Here is a 15,552-nt window from a genome sequence, read left to right as displayed (position 1 = left end):
TTGTATCATTACAAATCTAATTATATTTGAAATTATTGCATTTTTTGTGTAGCTCAATAAATCAGATTATAATTGGCGAGGATCTATATTTTAAAATGAAATTTTAATTTTAATTTGTTCTCATTATAAATGAAATTTAATTTTGGTAGATTCTGATAATTAACGTTTTACTATGAAGTCTATTTAAATAATGGAATTTCTTTTAGAAAAATATACTTTAATACTTGAAACAATTCTTCGATTTAGAGCGAGCTTTTAAATTTTGTTAAAATATAAATTTTTAAGTATGAAAAGCTGAAACTAAAATGAAAATTATTTTATTCAAAAGGTTAAATACAATTAAAATGAAAACTAACGTATTTCTAAAGCTCTGGCTGCAAATTCCTTAGGCTTAAATGCAAATTAAAGCTTTTCCAATTTTATAGAAATTGAACGAATTTGCTAATTTTCGAAAACAAATTAATGCAATGAAAATCGATTTAGCATTCTTAGAATAAATTTGGAAATTAAATTCAATTTAAATACAATTATTATGATCTGAGAAAAAAGATTTCAATCTATGAATTGTTTCTACAATTTAGAGCAAAACTTTATTGTTAATACGCTTTTTATTTTAAATGAAAATCAGGAGTTGTTGAGGATCATATCATATTGTAATTGAATAAGCTATATCTAGGGAATGCAAATTTAAGCCTATCCATTAAAAATGTGTCATTTAACTAAATGGAACTAATTTTAAAATTTTGTATGTGAAACCAAATTTTGCATAATCGCAATCTTTTTAGACAATCACACATTTTAATAATGTCTTTTATCATATTTTTTTTTTAAATGGTAAAAGTTTTTCTCTTCATTGTAAAAATATTTCAAATATTGAAATCTTTTTTTTTCAGATTGTAATTATTTCATTTAATATGAGAACAAATACTTTTGAATACTTTACAATTTGTACATGAATGAGAGCGAAACTTTTGTCACTTTGCTAATGTTAATGTTTGTTAATGTTAATACGCCTTTTTCTATATACAACATGAATAGCTGTTAAGCAAATACATCTATTTGGAAATATCTCCGCCATCAAGTTGATTATTCTGCCACTATTAACTTAGCTTAATTCCAAAAGTCATTTGCTCTCATTTGGCAGCCGAGATGAGCTCGTAACACTGCAAGCTCATTAGCCGCAGAGCAGAGCAAAGCAGAGCAGAGCAGCGCCTACATTTTGCTAGGGTTTCCCACAGTGTCATCATCATCTTGTATGTTCGTAGTATAAGGCGGGCAGCCTCAACACTTTCCCATGCCAAAGGTTCCAAATCAGCCAACACCAACGCAACAACTATGCAAATTAGCTAATATACTTACATAATTCTACTCTAGAGTCGTGTGTAGTTGTCAACTTTGGGGCGAATGAATAGCTAAGTAACTGATTGACTGAATGAATGAATGAACGAGTGCGTGAATGAAGGCAGCTGATGGGAGTCGATGTTATTCAGTGCAAATCGGGTTCGCTTTTTAAATGAAACTGATAGAATCACAGCTAAATGTAATTTGATACATGCAAATGATTAAAAAAAAAAGGCAATTTAAAAAAGTTGACAGCTTTGAATGGAATATAGCCAAACAGCATCAACTGAATTCTATAAAAAGAGCTAATCAATTTACTCAAAGAGTTCAAAGCATTAATTAAAAGTATTTCATTAGCTTGAGAGTATCCCAAAGTCGTGCAGTCTTTTGTATCTCGTTTAGTAGTCACATTTTAGATGCTAAATTTGTCGCCGTCATGTTTTTACGTTTGTTTCAAAAATCGATTATGGCTAACTGACTGACTGACTGACTGACAAACTGACAGACTGACCATAGAGTGAGGCTGACAGCCTCTATAGTTGATTGCCATTCATTCATGAGTTGAGTGGAAAATGTGGGCAGCCACCGGCCGGCTACATAACAAGTTCCGCCCTCGTTTAGGCCAAATTTAGTAAATAACTAGCGCCAACACAAAAAACTAAAGCTAAAGCAATTACCTACTAAACCAACCATCAAATACTCTACAAATTAGGTACAACTTGATGAGAGTTTTCTAACCATACGAATATATTTTATATGCTTCATTTATTATGAAATATGCAGCGTATTTAATGGTCTACCATTGGCTCAACTTTTTAAATTAATAAGTCGAATATATCACACACAAAAAGTGAAAAACTCTGTAACTATTTCATTTATAGTATAGACATTTTGTATCTGTTTTTGGTTGCGTTCGCGTAATTATTTGAAGCCCCCACGCCATGAAAGAAATACGAACTGGGATTCCGAATTTTTATATTGGCTCTGATCAGACTGACCGGAAATTGTCATTTAACTCACTTGTTGTTGCTGTTGTTCGCCTGCTGTTGCTATTTGCTGTGCTCGGCTGCCGCTGTTGTTGGCTGCCAAAAAAATTGATTTCAGACACGTCGCCAAATCGCGTTAACCCATAAAATATTGTGCGGATGCGAGGCGATAGGTGTCTGTGCAATATATGTTAGACTGCTAATGGAAGCACAGAGAGGGGAGGGGGAAGTGAAGGGAATAAAAACTGTGAATTATGTGTACTACAAATAAATTGACACTTGAGGCTGCTATCGGGCGTTCTTCTTCGCTTCTTCCCCCTCTATCACTGTATTCATTGTATCTGATTTATTCGATAGGAAGTACTTTTTAAGTAGCTGCTTCCATGTACAATATACAACATAAATCTATAATTTGATTGCAAAGAATATCTAAACTAGCTAGAAATGTGTTTTAATTCTTCTTAAAGTAGCTTTGCTTTTAATCTACATTTCATTTTTTTTATTATTTTCTTACTGGATTAAATGTTTCGTGTACTTCCATTGGAACTTGTTTCAAATTTTTAAGAATTTTTCAAAATATTTTCTGTGTAAGAATAGTGTTTTTCCCTATGAGAATAGTTGCTAAAGTCTTCGAGAAAAACTTTACAACTTCTTATAACTTATTCTTTTATTATACGAGTTTTCTATATAACTAATTTTCATTGTACCATCTTTCTCGAAAAGGTTTATGATTATTGTATTAGCCTCAAGGCATCTTTCCAACTATCTTTAGTATCTTTACGTAAATCGTAAAGTATCTGAGAGTGTGTAATACCAGTTAAGAGAACTTTCTGCTTATAGTCTAAAAGTTTTAACTCTCACTAAGAGAATTTTTCACTTTTTTAAGCAGTATATTTTGCTTTTGAGCTTAAGGGATTATCATCTTTGAGTCAGAGCGTATTTGCTGTGCAGCAACATTTTCTCTGCTTATATTCATTGAATAAAATGTATTTTTTATTGTGTTAAATATGAGAGTATCTTCTTTTCGGAATCTTGCACCTCATGCATCATTTCATTGAGCGCGCGTCGCGTTTAATGAATTCACAATACGACAACAGCAAACAGTCGACAGCAAAGCTGCAACAACAATAACAAGAACAAGCTCAGTTAAGTGTCTCCAAAAATGAAAAAGGAAAAAAAGAAACGAGCAGCAGCAGCCAGACAATAAATTGTATAGAAAACAAATCAATTACAAATACATACATTACTACCGATCTCCCTCTTGTCATTCACTGTCGCTGTCTCTCTTTCTCGCTCTGTCTCTTTCTGCGTGTTTGGCACTTGCGCTGCTTTTAATTGCGACCCACGACGACTCAGCGGCGTTTAAAAGTTATTGTTTTTGTTGTTGCCTTTGTTATTATTTCTGTTGTTTCATTCATTTTGGTAGACAAGTTGCTTGTTTGTACAGACACACACACACACTCACGCACACACAGAGACTGTGCTCTCGCACAGTAATTCATTTTATTGATCAAATAAACATTTGCTACACATTTCGATAAATTAAACACGACGCGGCAGGGCGTATCGACAGCAGCCACAGCAGCTGAAGCTGAAGCAGAAGCAGAAGCGGATCAATGCTGCTCTTTCTATTCATAAAAATTAATTGCACTTGTTGCTGTCTGCCTGCCCCTCCCCTCTCCCCCTTCTCTTCCCTTTCCTATGCTATCTCTTTTCTTGTCCGCCATGTGTTTAGCGGGACGCGTGCGTCACACACTCTAAAGATTAACAGTTTTCACTTAGAAAAGCAATAGCCATAATATTTGTATAAATAACCATAATTCATTAGCAGCCGCTCAGTATAAATTGGCTTGGCAGCAGCCCCAAAAAAATAAAATGCAACGACCCCAACACACAACGCAACACAACACAACACAATTTCACACCCACAACTCTCTGCCGGAATCTCAGACCGGAAATGGCAAGAAATTAATAGCGCTGCAACTGCTGATCTTAAACATTAACTGGCTTCCAAAAACAAGCATTTATTTTGCATTTCAAATTTGCATTTGTGTAGAATTAAATAATAAAACTTTTAAGTATTTTGATGTGTCTTTAAACTGATATTCACCTCCCCAAATAAGCTTTCAAATCTTATTCTAATAGCAAGTCTAGTATTTATATCTCCTAACAAATTTTTGAATCTTATTCTAATTGCAAATAGAATCAATTAATGTTACATTTATATATTTTTTAATGGTTTATATCTTTTCATAAATACACTTGCTGAAGTGTATTCAATCTGATTGAAGTTGATTTAGAATTTAATTATTTAGAAATATATAGTGAAACCTTTAGTTATGTTGATGTGTCTTTAAAAGACCAATGTCTACATTCTCAAATAAGTTCTTGCGTATTATTCAAATCGAGCTCATCTCATTTCAAATGGTATTTAGAATTAAATAAGAAGACCTTCACTTTATTGTTTAATAGTTCTTAAGAAGAATTTGACTTTGTTTAAAATTCCCACAGCCTCATAAAATTGCACTAGAATTTTTATATAAAAAATGCTTCAAGTTCAAACAGCATTTGTTTACTTTGATCTGCAAACATAGTTGCTAATAAAGAATGCCTGAAATTAAATATAAACAATATAAAGTAGCAATAGTAAAGCTTTTGGTGAATCTTTTAGAGACTTTGTACTTTAAAAGTATGCTGAAAATTATAGAAATCAAATCATAAAAAGTTATAATTTTCTAACAGCTCGAACTAATAAGTTAGCGTAGAATCTATGTGATTGATCATAAAATTTTAAATGTTAAAGATATCGACTTTATTTATGTAAATGCAATATTTTGTTGAACAGATTGTTGATTGTTAAATACTGAATTAGATAGTTGCTAAGTTGAACTTCTGCCTTGAAGATGCTTATTATAATGTTATGTCGTTTTCGTATGAAAATGCATATTCAATAGGTACAATAATAGCTTTGAGGTTTGTAGGTTTAGCCGTATTGCAATTAACCTTAAGTTGCAGCAATCAAATTTGGGCAGTTGCATTTCCCATTACGCCACTCGAGTTGGCATCGAGTTGTGGTTCGCTGTTTTGTTTTGAGCTGCGTTGCCTGCATATTTTTATGAGACGGAAAACTGAAGACAACTCGAATAGACACAGTTGCACACACGTACACACACACACACTCACATCTTCGCTGTTGTTATGCAATTGGCTTGGGCTGCAATCTCTGCTTGAATTCCGTTTGCCAGTTTTGCCTGTTGCCAACTGCCAACTGACTTCCAAGCGGCTTCATTAACATTTGCGGCCCGTTGTCGTTAATGGCCAAATATAGCATAGTCGTTGTTGTTGTTGTTGTTGCCAACCTGACTGACAGTACGGCCATTCATAAAAAAGCTTTTCCACCTCGTCGCAGTTGCTTCTTATACAATCGTTGTTATTTCTGCCGTTTTTCCTTTTTCTATACCCTGTGAACAGCTTATTTTGGCCTAGGTATTTGTACCCACATAAGCAACACCCGCAACAATTGCTGCTGTTGTTGTTATTGTTGCCTTCATTCATGCCAACATTTTCTGTCTGTCTCTTAACTGTGTTTCTTTTATGAATGAAAAATTGCACAAAAAATATACGTAACAACACAACAACAACATAACGTTCGCTGAGCTTGGAACTGAGTCTGCCAGTCCGTCCGTGACGTTTTTTCTTTCATGAATGAAAAATTGTGCAGCAAATGCCAGCAGCAATTCGAGAAAGAGAAAGAAATTAGTCTAGGATGTGTCGAAGTGTTGATGCTCTTTTAATTGAGAGGAAATTGAGTTGTCTATTTAGTAGAAGATTTAGCAACTATATAAAGAAACTTACTGTAAACAAACCTAAAATAAAAATATAGAATATTATATTTTAAACAAATGTTAGAGTTAGAAAATTTTCTGGAATTTTACTTTACTTACCTGTATTGTCTTTATTTATTTCATTCTTGAATGAATAAATTTCAATTCATTTTTTTTTGTTTACAAGTGAAATACACAGTATTTTTACAAATAAATATTTAATTGCGTGTGTGGTTATATGGTTTTTTAAATTATTTTGAAAGTCTTGAACCTTTTTTTTCCATTGATGCAATGCTTTGTTTTTTGTTTTAGTATTTTTTTTTACAAATAGTTTTTGCTTTTAAACTTCTATTTCTGTTAATACCACTCTTTGCCTGTGGTTTTAGTTACTTTTAAATTGTATCAAACCTCTTAAAATAGTCGAAGTATGTTTTTCAGAAAAGTGCATTGGATAGGAAAAATGCATGCGACTTGGAGTGGCTGCTGCCTTTTGAGTTTGTTTTGTTTTTAATGCAGGTATTTGGTCTGTAAGCGTAATTATGCAGCAATCGCCCATTTCTAAGCATTGTTGTTGCAGTTGCTTTTGCCATAATTGTGTTGGGTCTGGGCCTCAAGCGACGACGTCATTGAGTGTCAGCTGTGTTGCTAGCAACTAGGCAAAGTACGAGTACGAGTACAAGTGTGAATACACGAGTATGAGTATGAGTATGAGTATGAGTACCCATACTTGTTGTAGTTGGCACACTCTACTCGCATTGATATGGATGTGTAGGTAATTTAATTCCCCTGTGCATTTTAATTAAAAGTCAACAACACTGAGAGGTTTTGCAAGCCAAACACAAACAGATAAATTCAACACCCATTCATGCTTAGTGCAAAAGCGTTGGCAACAATTTGTAATCGAGACGCAGTTGCATGCAAATATGCGAATGCAATGCAATCCGATGCCAACACGCAACGCCCACAAGACCCAAATGCAAAATCCAAGAGAGACAGAGGCAGAGAGAGTGAGAAAGAGAGGGAGATGGAGATGGAAGGCGGAAAGACGCAGCCTAGATGAAGCAACAAAATAATAATTGGCCTTTGCAAATTTGTTGTGCGCAATTGGCAACGTCACAAGCAGCAAAAACCTCTTGGCTAAAAAGAGACATAAAACAGGTGGCGTTGACAAGGCCAAGAACAGTTCCCCACTTACCTTACCCCACCAGCAATGACCCTGTTCCTTCTCCTGCTTCCATCTGGCAGGAAAGGGCGCCAAAAACGGATGACGACAACACGCAAAAGCAGCGTGTGTAGCTTTCAAGTTAAGGTTTCATTCATAAATTGAACCAAAAAGCAGCTGAAAACGGAACAACCCTCTCACTCTCTATCTCTCTCTCTTTCGCGCCTTCTCTTTCACTTCCTATTGTGGTCTCGGTCTACGATTTTCTTACGCCTTTGGAAGGTCTCTTGTTTGTATTTTGCTGAATTTAATGAATGAATTTAATTTTGTGCGCGGCTTTTTCTCATGTTCTGCGTTCTGCGGTACAAAAACACTACATTCATACTACAACATTGATCAGCATACATATATATACGTCTATATCTACTACACATTCACAACCACAACGGCATTAAAAGAAAGAAAGGAAGGAAGTGCGCAAAGAAGCAGACAATGCCAACGTTTTCATTAATGCGACGCAGTTTTGCTGCCAAGAACACAAAATAACAACAACTGACATATGAATCGAGCACTATTTGCCAAGCATTGACGACAACTGAAATACCCTTAGAAATACATATTTGTATGTATTAAAATTGAGTGGAATATATAAATATAAAAGAAAACATACATTCCATTCTTCTCGCTTTGTAAATCAAATACAGAACAAAAAAAATTTTAAATCTTTCTAAAAGATTCGAAAAATATTATTATAATAATTATCTTTTTAAAATATTTACATTCAATAATACTACAAACGAAAGTTTGCAAATTTTTCGTATTATAAAGAAGAAACGATATATCTTTTCTTCTTAAATATATTAACATAAAAAAAAAACAATGGAAGCATCATAAAATAAGATCTTTTAAAAGAATTTGTAGAAAAACGTTAAAAGTCAAAAATAGATTTAAGTTTGTTTTGCTACACAAAACAATAAGATTAATTTGTTGTGTTATAATTTTTTTTTTTAATAACAAATATAATTATTTGACGTATGTATATGCTTTTAGATTGATTATCCACATAATCATTATTATTTTATATGGGTAATAATATTTTATAAACCGTTTTCCACATATTCAATTTCCATTAGCTTAAAATTCATCAAATACATTTTCTAAAATTATATACTACTTTGTGGACTAATATCATTTCATGGGTTATAATAAATTCAATACTTTTCAATTAGTGTTTTTGGTTGGCCAGTCAAATTTCATGTCCAGTTGCTTATATCCAACGGCAAGAGTATAGAAACGAAAAAAAGAGTGAATGAGTGAACGGACCAGGCAGCCAGCGACTGAATGAGTAAATGAATGAATGAGTAAATGTTCATACGTACAAATGAAAACAGAAGAAAAAAAAAAAAAAAACGAGAAACGAAAACAGCGGAAGTAATTCTTCCTGCATTGCACACACACACACATACACAGAGAGAGAGAGACAAACAAATGGCAGTTTGAAGAGCTTATTGCTTAATTTTCATTCATAAACACGTTGCGACCGCATTTTTAATGAAATCAAACAGCGAAGGCAGCCAAAGGAAGTTAGCCCAAAAAGAAGATAATAGATACTTAGGTACAAACATCGCATATACATATATCGTAGAACGGAAGTTGAGCGGAACGTGCTGAGTTGAAAGCTGAACAAATTAAGTAGCTACGAGTATAACTGACACGAACTGAACTCAACTGAACGGATTGACCTGAACCGAGTGTGTAGATATGCAGCTATATCTGAGAGATGGAGGGAAATTCGAGACGAGTTTGCTGGCAACGCCCTTGTTGCAGAATGACCTCCTTATTCGGCCAAACGCTTTTGCGAACCTTGATGATGCGTTGACGTCAGCAGCAGAAGCAGCAGGCGAAGTGCGACCTTTTACCTTTTGACCTCGTTGCCATTTCATTTGCTTTGTTTAATTGGCTTTGCATTTTGCTTGCAACGCCTACCACCAATTTTGGGAGCACATCTTTCCAGCCATTCGATTATTATATAGAGGTGGATTTTGTTTTTTATTGCTCTCGGTTGCCATGTGGATAATTTGTCGCATTTCGCTATCACTTCCGTTTGCCATTTTAGCATGCAATCGTGCCTGACTCTCGTTCGCATTCGCGTTCTCATTCTGATTCTGATTCTGGTTCTCGTTCTGTTTGTTCTCGTGATTGTTTGTCCGCTCGCTCTCTACAATTACATTCATTATCGTTCCATTTTACGCATAGCACATCGCATCGCATCGTATTCTATTCTATTGTACTGCCGAACAATTGCACACCAACAATAAACTTCCGATTTCATTTATTGTTATGCCAGTTTAGTGTAAAACTCTTTTTTATTTATACTTTTTTTTTGCCCTAATCTCTATTATCTAGTTTTGAATTCAGTTGATTGCGGGGGGTGTACTTTATGTTTGTTATCTATCGTTACATTCTAAATTTGAACTAACCTGTAGCTATAAAATTAAAGAAATCTGTTTAGAATTTAAAGTAACAATTCTTAATATGGATTGAGTATCTTTTATCCTAAATTCCAATGAAAGGCAAATTTTATATTTTCAACTTTATCTTATTTGCAGTATTCTGCCATTCGTATTGGTCCCGTGGTCAAGCGTGATGTGATGAAGGCATCGACTATGTTGGAGCATGAAGCACAGTAAGTACAAGAAATAAATTAAAATAAATACAATTTTATAGCAAGAAAGTACTTCTTAGTTGGGTTGTTGTAGATGGTTGGATTTCTGTACTTAAGATAAGGATTATCTATTACATATTTTGAAGATCATTCTAAAGCTTGAACTTATTTTCCAAAAGTCGTCATACAACGATACGCTCTATGATCTTATTATACTTAACAGTGCTTGCATCTTATTGTTGATCTTAAAAGCAAAGCTCTGCTTAACTGCGAGCTGCCTTCTGTGGCAACTTTTATGATATCTCAAATGCCATGCGAGAGCTGCCTGAAAATGTGCTTAAAGTTTATGGAGTCACCCTTTTATGATGCATTATCCAGTCGAGGCTATCAACAGCAGCACTTTCATAAGCAATCTGCTGCTGCTGCTGGCCGTCGTTGATATACTCCCATTTACAGGCAGATCACATATTATTGTGTTATATCAACAACATTGTAGCTCTGTTCGTCTCTTGCAGCATTTAAGACCGAGCTGCTGAAGCGAACGATTCAATTTTATTGCAGCTTAACTTTATTAACACGACGACTGCGCCTCTCGCATACACACACACACACACACTCCTCTTCCAGATTTCGAGATCTCTCAGTGGAGAACAAAAGACTTGTAAGAGTATGAAGCGGCTCTTTGAAGAGCGTGTGATAAAGCCGACACGAGCTGCTGTTGCTGTGGCTGTTGCTGCTGCTGTGGTTGGGTTAAGTGATTCATTTAGCGGCAATCAGAAAATGCACTTTCCAGCCAGGCTCAGCGATCCTCATGATTTATTGTTATATGTGCCGGCCCTTTAAATATTTGCCTTGTCCGCGACGGCGGCTTTATCTCATTAGAGTCTCTCTGTGCTTTGTTTTTTTCTGTTTTTCTTGTATTATATTTTTGCCGTTAAGTGATGGAAATGAAATGCCAAATGGCCACCTCGCAGTCTCCGCATCTCCTAATGACAAGTTTCCAATTGCAAAACGGCAAGCGGCAACTATTTTTGTGCTCTGCTTGGCAGCAACAAAAGCAACACACACAGATACAAATGCAGATGCCGACGTAGATGCAGATGCAGATATGAGATACATTTACAATTCGTTCGACCCACACACACAATTCTGCGAGTGCGCTGCGCTCAAATTACAACAAACATGCATGAAAAATGAAAAATAGAAATGTGCGGCTTTCGAGATACATTTGTATCTGCGAGTGCGAGAGATACTCGTGTATCTACTACGCCCATGTAATAGACGTGGCGTTTCCGCTGCCGAACATTTCCGGCCCTTGCGCATGCGCAGCCATTTGAGTTATATATGCATGCTTTTAAAGCACTCTCCAAGCCTCCTCTCGCCTCTTTTTCCCCCCTTCGTGAAGTGAAGTCTGCGTATCTTGCAGATATGCGTCTCGAAGTCGCGCTGTCAGGCTATAAACTCAATATTACATTTTTACTATGTGTTGCCGTTTATTTATTGATGATTCTTATGCGCGCGGAATTTTTAAACCATAAAATTTTGCTTTTTACGCCGCAGGTGATCATGAAATTTGTTTAAGAGCCTCCTTTAAAGAGGAAGTTCAAGCCTCTTCGCTGTCCACATTTATCTCTCTGGCAAGCAGCATAATAAAATCTTTAACTGCCTTTTATGTGCATTTTTAACACTCTCAACTAATATAAAATGCACCCACCCAATGCGTTGTGGCTTCGGTATCGCCAAATAAATTATATATATTATGATCGTCTGATCAGAAGTTGGCCATGTGCAACATTTATTGGCATTTCTAATTGCAAGAGTTGTAGAAGTTTTCATTTTTTACGACTAGAGATCCGCTGTAAATATTTTTGTAAAGAATATTCAAAATTTAAATTGGCATTTTAGTAAATAAAAGAATATGAGCTTGGGTGTTGATGTCCATTAAGAATATTTGTCTAGACACAGAAAAAATATGGAATAAATTCGCTGAATTAGGTGCGGAGCGGTGTTAATATCTAAATTATCCAGGAATATCCGATTTTTTTAATTTTGAAACTTTATGCTCGGGATTATAATTAATAGTATTAAATATGGGAACTAAGTTTTTTTTTTTGTGAAGCTAAATTTGGTATTATACTGAATATACGAATTATGCCGTTTATTATTATTATTATTATTGTGGTATTTATTATATTATTTACGATTTATATTTTTTAAGTCGAGCATACAGAAAACACTGATATTTAGATTAGAATTGTAAGAGAAGATTCGATTGTTTCCAGAACTTTATAGCCTAAGTTTAGTATTTTTGGTATATTTTGTCATAAATCCTAGAATAGTATTAAAATAACAACTTAATATTGAATGCTTAATCCAAGCCGAATATACTTGATTTTTCCAAGTTCTTTCTTCATTGCACTTGCCGGCTTATAACACTCTTTATTATTTTGCTGTCGGGTATAAAAGTACTTGTAATGCGTTGCCAAAAGTCTCGAGTAGCCATGGCTATAATGTGTTGTCCCTTCCTGTCGCCAGTGCGTCGCGTCGCCGCAGTTGCACGTACTGGGTTAATGCCAACGGTTTCCTGCCACACACACACACACTCTGAAAGCAAGTGGATAGATAGCTCGAAGCTAAAGCTGAAGCTTAGCTAAAGCAACTGCAAGAACGAACGTTGGCTTTATCACAATTATTACTTGACTTCCTGGTTGCAACAGCCGCCACCATGTGGCAAGATCATTAGGCGAGTGGCCAACAACAACAACACAAACTTTGCTATGATGTGGATGTTGATGTTGATAATGATTATTATTATGTATCATGATAATTGGTAGTAGATGCTTTAATTTGTTTTTCCTTTTAATTGCACACAATTGCCGTGGCGTGTTCACTAACCAACACATCTCTCTCTCTTCTTTCTTTCTCCCTCTCTTTCTTTTCTTGACGCCGACAGATATGCAACAATCTTGGCATTCGATGTGAAAGTGGAGCGCGAGGCGCAGGAAATGGCCGATTCGTTGGGTGTTAAAATCTTCCAAGCGGACATTATCTATCATCTGTTCGACAAGTTCACCTCCTACCGTGAAGAGCTGAAGGCAAAGAAACGAGAAGAGTTCCGTTCCATAGCCGTATTCCCCTGCAAGCTAAAGGTGAGTGAAATGAAACTAGAACAAAGCAAAGACAATTTCAATTCCCTTTCGAGAGTATTCAAAACGTAATTAGCCCCAAAAGCTGCAGGTGTAAAATGCAATCAACCCGATTTGTGGTTGAACTCCAGCTGAGTTGCAAGTCTAATAATGCGTGTGCTGCGTCTGCGCAAGAAACTCAGCGATTAAAGCTTGTCCGCGACGCTTGCATCTCACGTCCACACTTCCTGCTCAAATAATGCTAAAGCAGCCGTATTTGATTTATAGCTAATCATTAGGTTATAGTCGCATCGTCGACCCTCTAGACCTCTAGCTTAGGAACATCATTATCTCCATCGTCTCCGACTTCGTCGTCGTCGTCTTCGTCTCCCACTGTGCTGTTAATTGGACACACAGCACACAGCTGTTCTTGCCACACGAGTTCTATGCTTCAGTCAGTCTTCCACTGGCTAGTTGGCTAGCAAATGCTGTTGCCTTAACAATGACGTTGTTTAGTTAAGTTATTAACCTGCCCCATCCGTTGCATTCGTGCCACTTTTTTCATATAGTTAGCTGAGCTCGTTTCTTCATCTGCTGCCTGCAGCAACATTTCAACCTAAGCCGTCAACGCTGCAGAAATAGAGTTAATTTGGTATAGTTAGATGGAATTAAGTCTAGAAATAAAATATGTATATAATGACTATAAATCTAAATTGTAATTAATGTTATGATCCCTGAGATATTATTTTGAATTATGATGATGATGTTCTTAGCATGAATAAATCATTCATTTACAATTTCAGCAGTTATATATTTTTAGTATTCTCATTTTTATTGAAGTTTTCCGTTTACTACAAACAAGCGGGAAGAGTGAATTGGAAATTTCATATATGAATTTAATACAATTTAGAAGTAAATAATATTACTCTTAAGACATTTTCGTCTTATTTTAACACTGAATTTTTAACCACTGCGATCAAACTGCATTGAATCTAATCTCAGTTATAGCTTAACTAGTATTGCGATAACTTTTTTACCAATTATCGAAAAGTCATTAAACTTTATATAGTGTCATCTGAAGAATCCAACTTCTTTTATGTGCAAATTCTGTGTTATTCCCAATACTATTGAGTTTAATAAATTTTCCCAGACTTTCAGCTCGTTATCTAGAGTTGAAATGACGATTATTTATAGAATCCTTTCGCTATCGCGATAACAGACTGATCAAACATCTACCGTTTATATCCAATTCACAGATACTGCCACAATTCATATTCAACAGCCGCGATCCGATCGTCATGGGCATTATGGTCGAGAATGGCATAGTCAAAGTGGGAACGCCAATCTGTGTGCCCAGCAAAGAGGTAAGTGTTGAGTTTCTGTTTGTCACAGTCGCGGCAAATATTTAACTATTTTCTGCGCGAGTTTGCCACAAAAGGTTATTCATTGAATGGCCAAGCATTGTAGATACAATCCATCCATCCAGCGATCCATCCATCCATTTGTCCAACTGTCCACAGGGTTCTCATTTGGTATTTCATTCTAACTATTGCGACGCCGCTGCACAATGAAAATCCTTGTCTCTGCTGCTCTGCAGCTCTTCAAAAGCGTGTCAAGTATCTAGATACAAAGTGTGAGAATGTGTGTGTGTGTGAGAGTGTGTGAGTGTACTAGTGTGTGTTTGTGTAGAAGGGCCCATCTTTTTAAACTGCGTCATTCTGGCGCTGGTTTCTCAGTGTTTGGTTTTGTGTAGTCGACTTCTTTCTCGAGGCTTTTATTGTTGACACAGGTGCGTGTTGTGTTTGGTGTTGTGCTGTGCTGTTGTGTTGTTGTGTCTGCAGCGCTACACTCGCCTCTTATTGTTTATTTGCCAATGCGCTCTCGTGCTGCAATTGCGTTTAAGAATTCTGTATATCAATTTAGATATTTATGTAGAAACTTCAAATATCGACGCTCGTTTTGCACAACAAATTCCTGAGATACTTCGTCTTTGATTTCAGTCCCATTCTCAGTTCTCAGTCTCGGTTCTCAGTCGGCGGTGTCGTGTTGTTGCATTTCCTTTTGCGCATCCTGCTTGCAAATGAAATGAATGTGATTGTGGGGAGGCACAATTATTGTCCTTCCGTTTCGGATTGCAATTTATGCGCAGACATGTCCTGTTTCCCGTCTTCTGCCTCTTCTTCTCCCCCCCAGCACAACAATAACTGTTTCCTCTGGCGGCAGAAAAAAATGAAAGAAAGAAAAGAAACAACGACGACAACTTGAATGGTTACTGCTACTGCAACAGCAAACAAGAATCTTTTAGCAAAAAGGGTTCGTCTTCGTCTTTGCGCCTCTGCGCTTGACTTTTGGGAAGAAGCGTAAAGAGTCGAAGAGTTGATATTCCCCGGACTCAACTGGACTGTCGACTGTGGACTGTCGACTGTGAACTGGTCTCCTCGACTCTTCG

At 36.0% G+C, this 15,552-nt stretch overlaps 1 protein-coding gene across 1 annotated transcript in view; it reads left to right on the top strand.

Moving 5' to 3' along the window:
* Window positions 1-15,552, top strand: part of LOC133843088 (eukaryotic translation initiation factor 5B) — a 38,371-nt gene that overhangs the window by 5,606 nt on the left and 17,213 nt on the right. Inside the window, exons 5-7 of the mRNA XM_062276471.1 lie at window positions 9,923-9,999; window positions 12,932-13,127; window positions 14,360-14,467. Of these exons, the coding sequence (XP_062132455.1) occupies window positions 9,923-9,999; window positions 12,932-13,127; window positions 14,360-14,467 (381 nt within the window). The remainder of the gene's footprint in view (window positions 1-9,922; window positions 10,000-12,931; window positions 13,128-14,359; window positions 14,468-15,552) is intronic.

This window comes from Drosophila sulfurigaster, chromosome 3 (assembly GCF_023558435.1).
Source record: "Drosophila sulfurigaster albostrigata strain 15112-1811.04 chromosome 3, ASM2355843v2, whole genome shotgun sequence".
Taxonomy (NCBI): domain Eukaryota; kingdom Metazoa; phylum Arthropoda; class Insecta; order Diptera; family Drosophilidae; genus Drosophila; species Drosophila sulfurigaster.
The sequence above is the reverse complement of the archived record's forward strand: the minus strand, read 5'-3'. Positions and strand labels throughout refer to the sequence as shown.